The sequence below is a fragment of the Cervus elaphus genome, chromosome 4 (assembly GCF_910594005.1).
Source record: "Cervus elaphus chromosome 4, mCerEla1.1, whole genome shotgun sequence".
NCBI classification, from domain to species: Eukaryota; Metazoa; Chordata; class Mammalia; order Artiodactyla; family Cervidae; genus Cervus; species Cervus elaphus.
The window spans coordinates 56,722,092-56,738,179 of record NC_057818.1 but is presented as its reverse complement, the minus strand read 5'-3'; the positions used below and the strand labels follow the sequence as shown (position 1 = coordinate 56,738,179).

General features: G+C 51.9%; 1 protein-coding gene across 5 annotated transcripts; it reads right to left on the bottom strand.

The window, feature by feature from the left end:
• Positions 1-146: 146 nt before the first annotated feature.
• SIGLEC11 (sialic acid binding Ig like lectin 11) lies at positions 147-7,531 on the bottom strand. Of its 5 annotated transcripts, none has more exons than XR_006340636.1 (10): positions 7,379-7,531; positions 6,920-7,300; positions 6,469-6,756; positions 6,223-6,270; positions 4,245-4,502; positions 3,875-4,159; positions 3,549-3,645; positions 3,284-3,381; positions 2,978-3,044; positions 946-1,020 (listed from the first exon to the last, which is right to left on the bottom strand). XR_006340636.1 is itself a non-coding variant. In XM_043899910.1 (9 exons), the coding sequence occupies exons 1-9, from the start codon at positions 7,419-7,421 to the stop codon at positions 829-831; spliced, it is 1,659 nt and encodes a 552-aa protein (XP_043755845.1). In that variant the 5' UTR covers positions 7,422-7,531; the 3' UTR covers positions 147-828. The 5 variants fall into 5 exon arrangements, 2 of the variants coding, with proteins under 2 accessions (XP_043755845.1, XP_043755846.1); XR_006340637.1 differs by having other exon boundaries at positions 956-1,020; positions 3,335-3,381; XM_043899910.1 differs by lacking the exon at positions 3,284-3,381 and having other exon boundaries at positions 147-1,020.
• Positions 7,532-16,088: the final 8,557 nt, after the last annotated feature.

The window sequence follows — 16,088 nt, the reverse complement described above, 5'->3', positions numbered from 1 at the left end:
GGAAAAAGAACAAAAGCAGTTGGCTGTGACTCTTGTAAAAACTATATTAATGTAAATGGACACAGAATGGAACTGCAAGGAATTTTATAAGCAGATTCTGAAAAAAAAAAAAACTCTTTAAGAACCAAAATATCAAGGACACAGAATTAAAAAGAACCCTTGTCATTTATTTCAGATAATCAGTGAATGATTTTTGTGTCCGAGAAAATAGACAAGTTGGGTTTCCAGGAAGCAGGCTCAGAGAAAGTCCAGTTTGCAGTGTGTTCATAGGAAGTGCCCCAGGGGTGAGTGTGAGTGGAAGGGAAGGAAGGGGTGGGCTACATGGAGCCTAGGGATGTGATCCTGCCTAATGACAACCTCTGCTCAGCCTTGGGAGTGGGGGAAGGCACCTCTGGAGCTAGATAGCCCTGCAGAGTGGTCCCCATTTGGCCCAGCATGCCAGACCCTTATCCCAGCAGGTTGCCCAGGGAAGAGGTTTGACCTTGGGTGCGATGCCCTTTGCACATTCACCCCCATTGGACACTATATGTTAATTACTGCCTTGATGCCCACAACAACCCTGTGAGTTAGGTTTGTGATATCCATTTTACAGAGTAGGAGGCTGAGAAGGAAGGTGATGTGTTCAAACTCAGACGCGTGTTTGGTGACGGGTCTGAGACGTGAGCCCAGTTCCGCCCATCACCCCACCAGCGGGACTTGCATATGCTAGTTGGTAGCCCATGTACATGGAAAACTGTTCTCTCAGGCATCATCCCTGATGTCTCTCTTCCCTGAGAAGCCCTGGGTCCCCCAGCCAGAGGTTGCAGAAGGTTGCGGGAGGCAGGGTTGTCATTTAAGGATCTTGATCTCTGCATATTCGGTGGTGCTGGTGGTGGCCTGGTCCCGAGGCTCCCAGGGTCTCAGCTCGAGGAAACTGAGGGAGGCGTAATGAAGCTCCTGTTCCTCCCCTGAGAGGGGGGCAGCCGCCGCTGGGGGCGGGTAGGCCAGGGGGCTGCCTGGAGGACACTCATCCTGGTAACCCTGCATGGAGGGGAAAGAAGGGCGTCATATTAGGATAACAGGGTCTGGGGACTTCCCTGGTGGGCCAGGGGCTAAGACTCCGCCCACTCAGTGCAGGGGGCCCTGGTCAGGAAACTAAGATCCCACAAACCACAACTAAACATCCCACATGCCGCACAGAAGATCAAAGATGTGCACGCCGAAACTGAGGCCTGACACAGCCACATGAAAATAAACGATTGAAAAATTTTAAAAAGGGATAAAGAGCTGGGAGAGAGCAAGAAGGGCCCACAAGTGAACCTGGAAACTGAACGTTCAGTCTTTTCACCTGTTCATTCCAAACATTGGCTGGGCCCCCATTCATTCATTCATTCATTCAATGCTTGAGAGTATTAATGCCTGGCACTTGGTAATCAGTTGCCAGTCTCCTAGATTCCTCACAACAGTCTACTTGGGAGACACTGTTATCCTCACTTGTCAGGTGGAGATAAATAGGGGCTGTGTCGATAAACTTCCCTGCTGGCTCGGACGATAAAGAATCCACCTGCAATGAGGGAGACCTGGGTTTGATCCCTGGGTTGGGAAGATCCCCTGGAGGAGGGCATGGCAACCCACTCCAGTACTCTAGCCTGGAGAATCCCCATGGACAGAGGAGCCTGGTGGGCTGCAGTCCATGGGGTTGCAAAGAGTTGGACACGACTGAGCGATTAAGTGCACACATATCAGGTGGAGAAATTGAAACTAAGTAAATGTCCCCAAGCCCGACGTTTAATCATTGGTAAGGCCAAGATTTATTCTAGGTCCTTCTGACTCCAGTGCTGCCTTATGGACCTGCTCCCCTGGTGCCAGGCACTGGATATTCAGTGAGGAACAAAGAAGATGCCACCCCCGACCTCACGGTTGCAGTAGGGGGAGCAGACATGCAAGCTGTAGTCAGTTATATTACTATCTAATAGGACTGGAATGGGATGGATGGCATAAGAAGGTCAGGGATTTGCTTAGGCCTGAGCTCACCTCAGGGACCATGCATCATTACAGAGTCAGGCAGACACAACCCCCAAACTGCAGCATAAGCCTTTTCGTTTGCTTGTTTTTTGGTAATGTTTATCTATTTATTTGGCTTCACTGGGTCTTAGTTACAGCATGCCAACTCTCAGCCGCAGCATGTGGGATCTAGTTCCCTGCATTGGGAGCGTGGAGCCTTAACCACTGGACCACCAGGGAAGCCCCCATTATGAGTATTATAATCGAAAGATCTTATGCCAGAAAGAGTTAACCTTGCCTGAAGAAAATTTGACCTTTCACTCCAGCACCTGGGAGGGAACCTCTAAGCCCTTGAAATGTCTTGCCTGATAAGTTTGTCTCAGAACTTACCTGCTGGTATCTTGGGGGCCCCTGAACTTGATTTTGTAGGTAGTACATAGTAGTTGTTTTGGGGAGATCCTTGCGGCATCCTGTCTTGGGGGAGGCGAGGTAGGAAGTGGGGGGAAAGTGGGTCTGGGGTCCAGAGAGAAAGGAGGAGGGCCCAGTTGGAAGTAAATACAATCAGTAAGAGGGATTAGTGGTCCAGAGGAGACAGAGGGCAAAAGGGAGGGGCTCCCAGGTCGTTGGGCTGAGTGGCTGTGTTGATGGGTTGTTTTAGTTGCCAAGTCGTGTCTGACTCTTTGCGACCCTGTGGACTGTGTCCCACCAGGCTCCTCTGTCCAAGGTACTTTCCCCAGGCAAGAATACTAAAGTGGGTTGCCATTTCCTCCTCCAGGGGATCTTCCCAACCCAGGGATAGAACCCATGTGTCCTGCATTGGCAGGTGGATTGTTTACCAGCTGAGCCACCTGGGAAGCCCCATGCTGATGGGACCCAAGAGGAAAAGCCTGTGTGGGTCGTGATGAGCATCTGAGTCATCACGAGGACTGCGGCCACGGCAGTCAGCCAGGTGGGGAGTCAGCCAGCTGGGACCCTGAGGGACCTCACCACTCACCTGGGAGGTGGGACCCAGTGTGCAGGGTTCATCCTTCTCACGGGCTGCCTTCCTGCAGGTCTTCAGTCTGAGAGGGGAAGCCAGGACCTCTCAGCAGCCCAGCTGGCTCAGAGCTTGCAGGGTGGCCATTGCCCCCGTTCCAACCCCCTCCCCATCCCCACTTGAGGCTAGAAGGGGCTGGGACTTCCCCTGGCAGGCCAGTGGCCAGTGGTTGAGACTCGGCCCTTCCACTGCTGGCTCGATTCCTGGTCGGGGAACTAAGATCCTACGTGCTTCGTGGAGCAGCCAAAAGATAGGAAAACTTACGAGAGGGACAGGCTGGACGGGCAGACCAAGGCCAAGAGGCAGGGCACGCACCTCGTCTCAGGACCTTCATAGTGACAACAGGCGTCCTTCGCCGATGGCTGGGGTGCACGGTGGGGACAGACCCTGCTCTGATTGCCTGCCCCATGACCCGCTTCTCCAAAGCTCCATACCGTGAAGATTCCTCCAGAGGGGCTCCTCCAGGGATTCCAAGGCTCCGTCCCCTTCCCCACCCTGCACTCGCCATCCCCCAAGAGACGACACTCACGTGAAGCAGATGAGGCAGGAACAGAGACTGAGCAGGCCAGCGGCGCCAGCTCCCCCGATGGCCCCCAGAACAAATTCTCCTCCAAGCCTGGGCTTCCCTGCAGATGAGCAAGATTGAGGGTGACTCCCGTCCAAGCCCCAGGACTCACGTGCCCCCTCCTCCCATAGAGTTTGAGCTCTCCTGCCCTTCAGCCCCTAGCCAGCCGAAGGACAGTTCTCTGCCCCCACCCCTGCCTCTCAACCCTCCCGCCCAGGCCCCTCTCCCCGCCAAATGTCAGGATGACTCCCGTCCCCTCTAAGCCTCTCCCCCTACAACAGACCCCTGACCTGGCAGCAGCAGGACAGACCCGCTCCGGGCCCCGTGGACATTCAGGGCCTCGCAGCTGAGGCTGAGGCCGGAGCTGAGCCCCTTTCGGAGGCTCAGGGAACTGTTGGCCCAGGGCCCGGCGGAGCTGGAGCTGACCTCAAAGGAGGCGTTGCTGAGCTCCCCCACCAGCAGCCCCTCCCCGATCCGCCAGTGCAGGGAGGGGGCCGGCCGGGCTCGGGAGGAGCAGCTGCAGCGCAGACCCTCGTCCTCCTGGGAGCAGGAGGGGCCCAGCAGCTGCGGGCGGGCTGCGGAGAGGGAGCAGAGTCAGTGGTGTCTGTCCCCTCCCTGCGCCCGCGTGTCCTGTCCCGCCCCACCCCACCCCCAGCTCACTCTGCACAGAGAGATGCAGGGAGACCCACAAGGAGCCCTGAGGGTGCTGAGCTCGGCAGGTGAGCTCACCATCGTGGCCCGACTCCACTCGTCGCAGGGACAGGACCCCAGGGCTCGAGGGATGTGAGGGGCTCAGGGTCCGGCTCCCCTGGGACCAGCTCAGTGAGGCCGGGGGGTTGCTGTCGGTGTCACAGACCAGGCGCAGAGAGTCTCCCTCCACAACAGGAAGAGATGAGCCGTTCTGCAGGTGTTCCAGCTCTGGAGAGAGAGAGAAACAGAGGCACACTCAGAGAGAGGGAGACAGACAGACCGAAGGAGACAGACACAGAGAGAGAGAGCTGAGCCCAGACTCTGAAGCCCTGTTTTCTATTTCTCTATCCTATTTATTTTTTTCAAGTTGCAAAGAGATCCCACAAGTAGCTTTTGCAGCTTTCAGTTCAGTTCAGTCGCTCAGTCCTATCTGACTCTACAACCCCAAGAATCGCAGCACGCCAGACCTCCCTGTCTATCACCAACTCCTGGAGTCTACCCAAACTCATGTCCATCGAGTCGAGGATGCCATGCAGCCATCTCATCCTCTGTCGTCCCCTTCTCCTCCTGCCCCCAATCCCTCCCAGCATCAGGGTCTTTTCCAATGAGTCAACTCTTCGCATGAGGTGGCCAAAGTACTGGAGTTTCAGCTTCAGCATGAGTCCTTCCAGTGAACACCCAGGACTGATCTCCTTTGGGATGGACTGGTTGGATCTCCTTGCAGTCCAAGGGACTCTCAAGAGTCTTCTCCAACACCACAGTTCAAAAGCATCAATTCTTCGGCCCTCAGCTTTCTTCACAGTCCAACTCTCACATCCATACATGACCACTGGAAAAACCACAGCCCTGACCAGACGGACCTTTCTTTGTTGGCAAAGTAATGTCTCTGCTTTTTAAGATGCTATCTAGGTTGGTCATAACTTTCCTTCCAAGGAGTAAGTGTCTTTTAATTTCATGGCTGCAATCACCATCTGCAGTGATTTTGCAGCCCCAAAAAATAAAGTCTGACACTGTTTCCACTGTTTCTCCATCTATTTCCCATGAAGTGATGGGACCAGATGCCATGATCTTCATTTTCTGAATGTTGAGCTTTAAGCCAACTTTTTCACTCTCCTCTTAAAAAGGCTTTTTAGTTCCTCTTCACTTTCTGCCATAAGGGTGGTGTCATCTGCATATCTGAGGTTCTTGATATTTCTCCCAGCAATCTTGATTCCAACTTGTGCTTCTTCCAGCCCAGCATTTCTTATGATGTAGTCTGTGTTTAAGTTAAATAAGCAGTGTGACAATATACAGCCTTGACGTACTCCTTTCCCAGTTTGGAACCAGTCTGTTGTTCCATGTCCAGTTCTAACTGTTGCTTCCTTACCTGCCTACAGATTTCTCAAGAGGCAGGTCAGGTGGTCTGGTATTCCCATCTCTTTCAGAATTTTCCACAATTTATTGTGATTCACACAGTCAAAGGCTTTGGCATAGTCAATAAAGCAGAAGTAGATGTTTTTCTGGAACTCTCTTGGTTTTTCGATGATCCAGCGGATGTTGGCAATTTGATCTGTGTTCCAGCTTGAACATCTGGAAGTTCATGGTTCACGTATTGCAGCGCATATTTAAGTAGCTTTATTGAGATATAATTCACAAACCATATAACTCCATTTACATACCACTTGAAAGTCACACGATAGCCATCACTACAGTCAATTTTAGAACATTTTCACGACCCCCTCTGAAACACTCCGCACCCCTCAGCCATCTCCCCCAGTCCTTCCATTATCCCAGCCCTAAGCGACCACGACTGTCTCTATAGATTTATGTCTTCCGGACGTGGCATGTAAACATCCGGCTTCTTCCCCTTAAGGTGATGTTTCTGAGGTTCATCTGCATGTATCCGGAATGAACGGGAGCTCTTCCTTCTCTGCGATCCCTGCCATGCTCCACGGCCCACCCTTCCTACCTGTGCCAATTCCTCCGGAGACGCTGATGGTCAGCTTCTGGGGGGGATCTGGGGGGCAGAGACGCCGCGGTGAGGAAGGGAGTCAGAACTGCCCCTGCCCCGGTCCCCTTCCCAGGGCCCCCCACACTTCCCGGAGGCGCAGAACCGGAAGCAAAGCGGAACAGGGCCCCCTCAGCCCCTGGCCTGGGGTCACCAGCGCCCATTCCCAGCCCCGCAGGCACCCCGCGGGCCTGGCCCAGTGCTCACAGGACACGTTGAGCGTGACAGTCCTCTCTGCGCTCACAGAAGCCCTGCGGAAGGTCACCCGACAGGTGAGGCTCGTGCCATGATCCTGCGGGCGGGGGGTGAGCAAGATCTCCGGGGAGTTATAGGCCTCCTTGGAGTCCAGTCCCGGGGGTCTGAGGGCATCCCCGGTCCAGGAGATGGTGGGAGGCGTGGCCCAGTCACAGGTCTCAGGCAGGGAGCATTTGAGGCGGCTGCTGGAGCCGGACTCCAGGGGCTCCTTGATGTGGACATCGGGAGTCCATGTTAGCGCTGGAGAGGAGAGACGGAGAGGCCAGACCCCAAGGGGGACCCCTGTGTGTGCCCACCCTGATCTGACTGGGGCCACTGTCCCCCACTGCCCTCAGAGATGGAGGGCCACGGGGTCCATCCTTCCCACCCTCCCTGACCTCTGCTCCTGGGGACCCTTCCGTACCGACCACATTCACAGTGAGCTGGTTATTCTTGTAACTGTGTTCTGCAGCTTCTCTTCCCAGCTGAAAATAATAGTTTCCACTGTCCCTCTTGCGGGCGTCTGCGATGCCCAGGGAGCAGTTGTTGGCCCTGGGGTCCCCGAGGAGGTGGAATGGGATATTTCTCTTCTTCTTTCCACCCCGGGTTGAGTTGTCTGTGGCCATAAGAACGTCCTCTTGGGATCTATCCTCTTTCCGGAACCATGACCCGTAAACACGTGTGGAGTCGGTCCAGTCAAGCCGGGGGTAGGAGATCTTACAGGGCACAGAGACGCACAGACCCTCCTGCACCGTCACCGACCCCTGCACTTGCAGCTGGTATGGTGACTCCTTCTGCAGGGGCCCTGGGGGAACACAGAGGCTCAGCCCCAGCCCCAGCCCCAGCCCCAGCCTGGGACCCGCTGTCCCCACGGCCCACTCACCCGCCCACAGCGGGGGCAGCAGCAGCAGCAACAGCCTCTCCATGTCCGAGGGGCCAGGAGTTCCCAGGGCCGTCCAGTTTCTGGACCTGCCTGTCTGTCCGTGAAGGAAGCTCCAACAGGAAGGGGAATGTGACCATTCACAAATGAGCGAAAGAGGAAGCTCAGAGCTGCCGATGTCTGGAAAACATCTCTTCTGACTTCTCCTTTCATGCTTGGACGTTGCAGGACAGGTCTAATGCAGGACGCGGCCACCCTGGGTCAGCCCCGGGCTAGTGGGGCTCTCAAGGGAAATGGGTGGGGAGGGCTCCAGAGGCAGGGATTCAGTCATTCATTCATTTGCCAGGCAAATGTCGACTCCATGAAGAAGCTGAGGGCAGAGGAAGGCAAGACCTCACAAATCCTGCCTCCCTGTTTGCCTGCCCCAAACCCAGGATCCCCAAAGGACACAACCTCCCCACCTGTCCTGGGGACATGTTTGTGTCCACACAAGGCCTCCAGTTCCACAGTAAAAAGTGAAATATTTACCCAGGGCCCCATGCTCTGAAGGGCTTCCTGATTGAGGTTTGATGCTCTAAGGTGGTCATCTTGGAATTCCTAATAATTTTGATCTTGGACTTTGTGTTCTGTAAGTGAAATCTCATGGGATAAGGAGCACACACCTGGGGAACTGGAAGCTTGGATCACACCAGGCCGACCCAGGGACAGCCTAGAGCAAGGGACAGGTTCTCAGCCCCCGTCCCACCTCCATCCCCCTCCTTGGGCATAGAGAGAGTCTGGAATATGCTGCTTTGAGAGCCTGTGAGAGTCTACACTGCTCACCGCCCCCCCCCAACCCCCAGTCAAACCTGGGGAATTGGACATTAGCTAGTAAATTAAAAACACTGTGAAGAGGGACTTCTGAGGTGGTTCAATGGCTAAGACTCTGGGCTCCCACTGCAAGGGGTTCAATCCATAGTCTGGTTGGGGAACTAGGTCCCACGTGCTGCAATTAAGAGTTGGCATGCCGCAATGAAGATCAAAGAACTAAGAACTGGCTCAGCCAGATAAATACATTAATATATATACATTGTAATTTATTATTATTATTTATTATAACATATATATATTTGCACAGGGCCACATGCTCGGAAGGGACCTATATTTTAAAGTAGACTACTGGTTGCCTGGGGCTGTGGCTGTGACTGTTGATGGGTAGGGGTGTCCTTTGGGAGAGATGTAAAAGTTCTGGCACCGGATGGTGCAGAGGGTGGCACACCATCATGAGAGTACTTTATGTCACGGAATTGTATACTTTAAAATGGTTAAAATGGTAAATTTTACGTGATGGACATTTTACAACGATTTTTTTTTTAATTTGGCCACACTGCATGGCTTGTGGGATCTTAGTTCCCTGACCAGGGATTGAACCTGTGCCCCCTGCAGTGGAAGCTTTGTGTCTTAACCACTGGACAGCCAGGGAAATCCCACGTCAATTTTTTTTTTTTTTTTTGATGTTAAGGAAAAAGGTTTTTCCTACTTTTTTTTTTTTTTTTTGTCAAAGGGGCCGCACATTTTCATTTTGCTCAGGGGCCTGCAAAAGATTTAGGCATCTCCGGTGAGAAGCTTCCAGACTGAGACCCGCCGTAACAGGAGAGCATGGTCAGCACTGCCCAGAGGCTGAGTTGATAAGCGTCCATCCCTCTCCTGAAGGTCAGAACAAAATAGCAACAAAGGACGTGTATCTAAGGCCACTCTCCTGGCATCCAACCCGGCTCCCCAAGTGACTGGTAATGCATGTAGTCAAGAATTAACCTCGGGATTTCCCTGGCAATCCAGAGGTTAAGACTCCATGCTTCCACTGCAGGGGATTTGGGTTTAATCCCTGGACTGGGAACTAAGACAACCAGAAAAAAAAGAAAGAGAGAGAATTAACCTCATCCAAAGAGAGGTGTGGGCTTTGCCCAGCAACTGGGAGGGAATGCTAAGCCCTTGGCATGCGTGTCTCGGTGTCCACATTTCCCTTTTTTTTTTTAAATAAGAATACCTACCAATCATGTTGGATTGCATGCATTCGTGCTAAGTCGCTTCAGTCGTGTCTGATTCTTTGCGACCCTGTGGACTGTAGCCCAGCAGGCTCCTCTGTCTGTGGGGATTCTCCAGGGAAGAATATTGGAGTGGGTTGCCATGCCCTCCTCCAGGGGATCTCCCTGATCAAACCGGAATCTCTTATGTCTCCTGCATTGGCAGGTGAGTTCTTTACCACTAACACCACCTGGGAAGCCCTCGTATTAGATTAGGGTCCAGCCGCCCCCCCATGACTTCACCTAACTTGATCACATGCAAAGACCTTGTTTCCAAATAAGGTCCCATTCACAGGGAGTGGGGGTTGGGGCTTGAACATATTTTGTTGGGGGGGACACAAACCTATAACAGGCCCCCAGTAAAAACACTGGACTCCAAGGTCTATGCTGCATTTGTGTTATCACACGTCGTTGCTGGGTGTATTGGTCTGCTTTGAGTTGCCATAACATACCACTCAGCTGAAAGAATCTGCCTGCAATGCAGAAGAACCTGGTTCAATTCCTGGGTTGGGAAGATTCCCTGGACAAGGGATAGGCTACCCACTCCAGTATTCTTGGGCTTCCCTGGGGGCTCAGACAGTGAAGAATCTGCCTGCAATACAGGAGACCTGGGTTCAATCCCTGGGTTGGAAGGAGCCCCTGGAGGAGGGCATGGCAACCCACTCCAGGATTTTTGCCTGGAGAATCCCATGGACAGAGGAGCCTGGTGGGCTGCAGTCCACGGGGGCGAAAAGCGTCAGACACGACTGAGTGACTAATCACACCAGGCACAATATACCACACTCTGGGCAGCTTGTACAACATAAATGGGGGGAAAATGAGAGAAACCAGAAATGTACTCTCTCACAGTCCTGGAGGCCAGAAGTCCAAGATGAAGACCAAGGTACCTAGTGAGGGCCTGCTTCCTGAGTGGGAGATGACTGCCTCCTCCCTGTCCCCTCACGTGGCAGAGAGACAGAGAGAGAGAACGCTCACGTCTCTTCCTATAAGGACACTAATCCTCTTGTACAAGGATCCCACCCTTAGGACCTCAGTAACCTTGCTCTCTTGTCTTCCTCTCCAACTATAGTCACGTGTGGGAGTTAGGGCTTCAACGTATGAACCGGAGGGGACACGATTCAGGCCATGGCACTGGGAAAGTCAAGCACTGTCCACAGTGGAAGAGCCCACCGGAAGTGTGTGCCCGGTCTCCCCTCAATACTGCCTTGGGCAATTTTTCCTTTGCGGATTCTATTCTATTCTATTTTCTGTTCTCTTCTATTCTATGGGCTTCCCAGGTGGCTCAGTGGTAAATAATCCACCTGCCAATGCAGGGTACTGGCTTCTATCCCTGGGTTGGGAAGATCCCCTGGAGAAGGAAATGGCAATCCACTTCAGTACTCTTGCCTGGGAAATCCCATGAACAGAGGAGCCTGGCGGGCTACAGTCCATGGGGGGGGGGGGGTCACAAAAAGAGTCAGACAGGACTTAGTGACTAAACAACAACAACATTCTACTCTATTTTTCTCTTTGGCTGCACCACATGGCTTGCAAGATCGTAGTTCCTCCACCAGGAATCAAAATCGGAGCCTGGAAAAAAAAAACAAAACCAAAATCGGAGCCTGGGCAATGAACGTGCAAAGTCCTAAACACTGGGCCACTAGGGGATTCCCGGGTATGCAGATTTTTATCTGTACCCTTCTGTTGTAACAAACCATCAGTATGACAATTTCTCTGAATTCTTTTAAGTCCTTCCAGTGACTCATCAAACTTCAGAGTGGTTTGGGGGGATCCCCAGAACAGTCTGTTTCCCTCCTCAGACTGTGGTGCAAAAAGCCATGGTTTCCCTAAGTGGGGGCGACAGTGGCCACCTGTGAGGGTCTGTCCAACCTGGGGACCAGAACTCACAATCTCAGGCGCACCCCTGCACCCCGCCCCACAGTTGTCAGCTCTCACAGAGCCCAGAGTTTGTGTAGGATGGAAAGTTGCTGACCAGGAAAACTGCTGAGTTTATTACAAATACATAGAAGGAAACAGGGGAAATGCACAGAGAAACGCGCAGTTCCTTTTCATCTATAACCAGTTCCTCACTTTACTTCCCTATTGCGTGGTTTCTCAAACAGGAGGCGACATCACTTTTAACTGAATGGTCCCCGCTGGTACCAAGCTGTGTGTCCCTCCTCTTGCCGTTGCTACTGTGTCATCTGCTCGCCGGGCTGGGGGCCATGGAGAGCAGCCCTCGGGGGACAGGCTCGCAGGAGAAGGAGCACCAGGACCTCTGTCTCTGCTTTCTTATTTTGAGTCAGTTTTCCAATTTCTGCTGACTTGCAAAATGGGCCCAGAACACTTCCCTTCTTTCAAATCAAGTAGACTGTTCATTGCTTGTCCAATAGATGGCCAGAAAGACTGGGAGCGGGGAGGTCAGTGGCTGGCTGGATTCCAGGGAGACCCAGGGCCACAGGGCCTGGGCACTTAGTGAGTGCTTAGGACCCAGGTGTCACTCCAAGTCAGGAACTCTCTTCTTTCTCTGCTGCGGGAGACGTCATTGCCTCTGGGTCTCCTTGGCCTGAAAACTAGGTCTGGCTGCCTGGATATAGGGTTCTACCCATCTCGGGAGAAAGAGTAGGGTGGAGAGTGTACCCCAGATGTGTGTGTCTGTAAGCTCTTGCACGTGTCTGCAAGTGTGTTTGGGGCCCAGGACGGGCCATCTCAAAATATGCTTCAGGACTTCCCTGGTGATCCAGGGGTTAAGAATCCACCTTCTAGTGCAGGGGACGTGGGTTCGATCCCTGGTCGGGGAACTAAGATCCCACATGCCACGGCCCAACTAAACCCACAAGCCTCAGCTAGGGAGAAGCCCGTGCAGCTAAGACCTGATGCAGCCAAAAATAAATGATTTTTTAAAAAGAAGAAAAAGGTGGCAAACATAAGACACTCTGACCCCCCTTTCTTTCTCCCTGAAAGCAGGAAATAAATCTCTCCTGTGAAAGGTACCCTCCCCACACCTGGAAGGAGGACGCCCTTATCAGCAGACATAGGGGATCAAGCCGAGAACCCTGAATAAAGAAAGCTTCCTGTGCTTCGTCACAGACGTGTCCGACTCTCTGCGACCCCACAGACTGCAGCCCGCCAGGCTGCTCTGTCCATGGGATTCTCCAGGCAAGAATACTGCAGTGGGTTGCCATGCCCTCCTCAGGGGGTCTTCCCAACCCCGGGATCAAACCCAGGTCTCCCACATTGCAGGCTGATTCTTGACCATCTGAGCCACCAGGGAAGCCCAAACCAACCTTGGGAAACCTTGGGTTACTGCTTTAATTTCCAGTCACAAGACTAAATTCTCTAGCGTCTCACTAACTGGGCCCCCAGTGCCTCTTTATCCTGTCAATTCCTCACAGATTTATTGTTTCTTTGCCTGAAAAGTATAAACGCCGTCTGAGTTGGCCACTTCTTAAGTCCCATCCCAGGTGGAGGATTCTAAAAGACAGTGTCTCTGATCAGCTGAAGAGCGGCCCCCAGAGACGTCCCCGTCTTAATCCCTGGAACCTGTGACTATGTTACCTTGCAGGACAAAAGGCCTTTGCAGCGGTGATCACGTTCAGGATCTTGGGATGGAGAGATTCCCCAGGTGGACCCTCACTGTGATCACAGGTTTATGAGAGAGAGGCAGAGGGAGCTTGGACCACAGCAGGGGGAAAGGAGTAGACAGTAATACAAGAGACTGTAGTGATACCTTCAGGGCTTCCCTGGTGTCTCCCTGGGAAGTACCATGGACAGAGGAGCCTGGGGGACTGCTGTCCAGGGGGTCGCGAAAGAGTCACACTTAACTAAGTGACTAAACAAGTGAGACCACCACCAAACCTGCAAAAAGCAAGGAAGAGATTCACCTTAAGATCCTCTGGAAGAAACGACCTCTGCCAACACCTTGATGCTATTCCCCTGAGGACTCCCTTTGGACTTTTGGACTCCAGAACCATAAGAGAATGTATTTGTGTTGTTTTGAGTTGAAATTGAAGCCCTGCTCCCTTGAGAGGCTCCAGGGGAGAATGCATCTTCCTGCCTCCTGGGCCCCTTCCGCCATCTGCAAAGCCAATGGCATAGCACTTCCTCTGCCTGACTCTGCTTTCATCTGCTTTTCCATCACACTTCCTTCTCTTCTGTGCTCAAATCTCCCTCCACCTCTCTTAGGAAAATCCTTGTGGTTACATTTAGGGCCAACTCAGGGAATCCCCGATAATTACCCCATCTCAACATGCTTAACCATATCAGCAGGGTCCTTTCCACCACAGAAATGACCACCCACAGGTTTCCAAAGATTAGGATCTGGATACCTTTGAGGGCTCTGTTCTTGCACATAAGTATTGCATGACTCCCTTTATATGAAGTGTTCAAACTGGGCAAAGTCATAGGGGCAGAAAGCAGATTAGTGGTTTCCAGGAGCTGAGGGGAGAGCAGATTTGGGGGTGACTGTTTAACCGGTTTAGGGTTCCTGTTTGGGGGTGGGGGAAGGGATGAAAAAGTTCTGGAATGAGATAATGGTGATGGTTGCCACTATTATTAATGCCACATTATTAATGTGACAAATGCCACTGAATTACACACTTTAAGATGGTTAAAATCGTAAATTGTACATTACGGATTTTTAAAAAATGGAGTACTGTTGATTTACGATGTGTTAGTCTCTGGTGTACGGCAGTGATTCAGTTAAATATATACATATATATGTTCCTTTTCAGATTCTTTCCCATTATAGGTTATTACAAAATATTGAGCAGTAGGTCCTGTGCTATATCCAGTAGGTCCTGAGCTATATCCAGTAGGTCCCTTTTTATTGCCTATTTTATATATAGCAGTTTGTATCTGTTAATTCCAAACTCCTAATTTATCCCTCTTCCTGCTTTCTTCTTTGGTAGCGATAACTTTTTTCTTCCTGCATTGGCAGGTGGATTTCTTTACCACTGAGCCACCTGGGTCATGTATGAGTCATGTATGGATGTGAGAGTTGGACTATAAAAAAAGCTGAGCACTGAAGAATTGATGCTTTTGAACTGTGGTGTTGGAGAAAACCGTTGAGAGTCCCTTGGACTGCAAGGAGATCCAACCAGTCCATCCTAAAGGACATCAGTCCTGAATATTCATTGGAAGGACTGATGCTGAAGCTGAAACGCCAATACTTTGGCCACCTGATGCAAAAAACTGACTCCTTGGAAAAGACCCTGATGCCGGGAAAGACTGAAGGCAGGAAGAGAAGGGGATGACAGAGGATGAGATAGTTGGATGGCATCACCAAGTTGATGGACATGAGTTTGAGCAAGCTCCGGGAGTTGGTGATGGACAGGGAAACCTGGTGTAATGCAGTCCATGGGGTCTCAAAAGAGTCAGACACGACAGCAACTGAACTGAACTGAGCCACCTGGGAAGCCCAAGATGGTCATAGGGAACTCCAAGTGGAACTTGAACATGGTTGAACATTCGGGGCAAGACCATAGAGCAGCAGGTATAGGTGATACAGCTATCTTGGAACCTGGTCATGTAATTAGCCTGCACCTTCTGGCCCTGTTAGATCCCCTTCTCCTGAATGCGGGCTAATGCCATGCCCAGCCTTACTTCATAGTCATCACAATTCAGTACTGAAGAGGCAACTCTGTGAATCTTATTGACCAGCTCACTTTCCTCTCCTTGTACATCTATACTGCAGTGTGGATGTCGCTGATGGTAAGAAAATGATTTATTTACTTGTCTGGCTATTCTGCTGACCCAGAGACAGGGCCCCACGCTAGTTTCAGTTGTGATTCCAACACTGACTGTTGTGTTGTTGAGCCCTGGGCTCTGCTAGAGTATTTCACTGGCTTCAGCAGCCACACCGCCCCCCACCCCGCCACTGTGCCAAGGAAACGGGGTTTACTTCTACCCCAAGTGCAATGCCAAGGAAAAGCCTCTGGGCTGGGAATTGGGGATCACTGGGCTCAACTCAAGAGTTCTCCTTAGGAGAAAAAAATATTGCTTTGGTGATTCACTTCCCTACTCTGATCCTGTTTTCTTTTCTGTAAAATGGGAATTTTTAGCAATTGATTTAACAAATATACCAGATCCTTCAAAGTAATTTACAAATATTAATTCATTTAATATTCATGATAGCCCTATGAAGCAGATGTTATTAGGCCCATTTTAGAACAGAGGAAACTGAGGCACAGAGAGGCTGTGCAAGCTGCCCAAGGACTCCAAGCCAGCAGGACTCCACCCGGGTTGTCCCACACCAGTCTAGGCGAGGAGGCCTCCCTGCACAGGCAGGGTGGTGAATTTGAGGTCTTGTCCGTTCTCCCCCACCGAATATGCGCTCTGGGAGGTGCACGGAGGCATTTAATGAACATTGTGGAATGAACGGATAAGGGGTATCTTAGGATGGCCACATCCCTTTGTGACCGCCTGCGCCCTCCTGCCGTCCTCTGTTCGGGAAATTCTATTCGTAGTCAGGGCTTCCAGTCCCAGTAAACCCGACCCTCGGGGCGAGAGGGAACCCCAAGATCACGGGTTGGGCCGAGTAGAGAATAGATAACTCATTCACGTCGGGGCACGGGCGCCCCCTGGCGGTAGAGTCCTGCTAAGACAGAGCCGCCGAGAGGCAGGAATCTTTGGGCGGAGCGGGATCGGGCATCTCAAAGTGAGTTGATAGC

Excerpts from the sequence above, each read along its gene's own strand:
- SIGLEC11 (XM_043899910.1), bottom strand. The coding sequence starts at position 7,421 with ATGGAGAGGCTGTTGCTGCTGCTGCTGCCCCCGCTGTGGGCGG. Across the intron at positions 6,757-6,919 it reads GCTCACTGTGAATGTGGTCG|CGCTAACATGGACTCCCGAT; the intron begins GTACGGAAGGGT and ends TCTCCTCTCCAG. Across the intron at positions 6,271-6,468 it reads TGTCACGCTCAACGTGTCCT|ATCCCCCCCAGAAGCTGACC; the intron begins GTGAGCACTGGG and ends TCTGCCCCCCAG.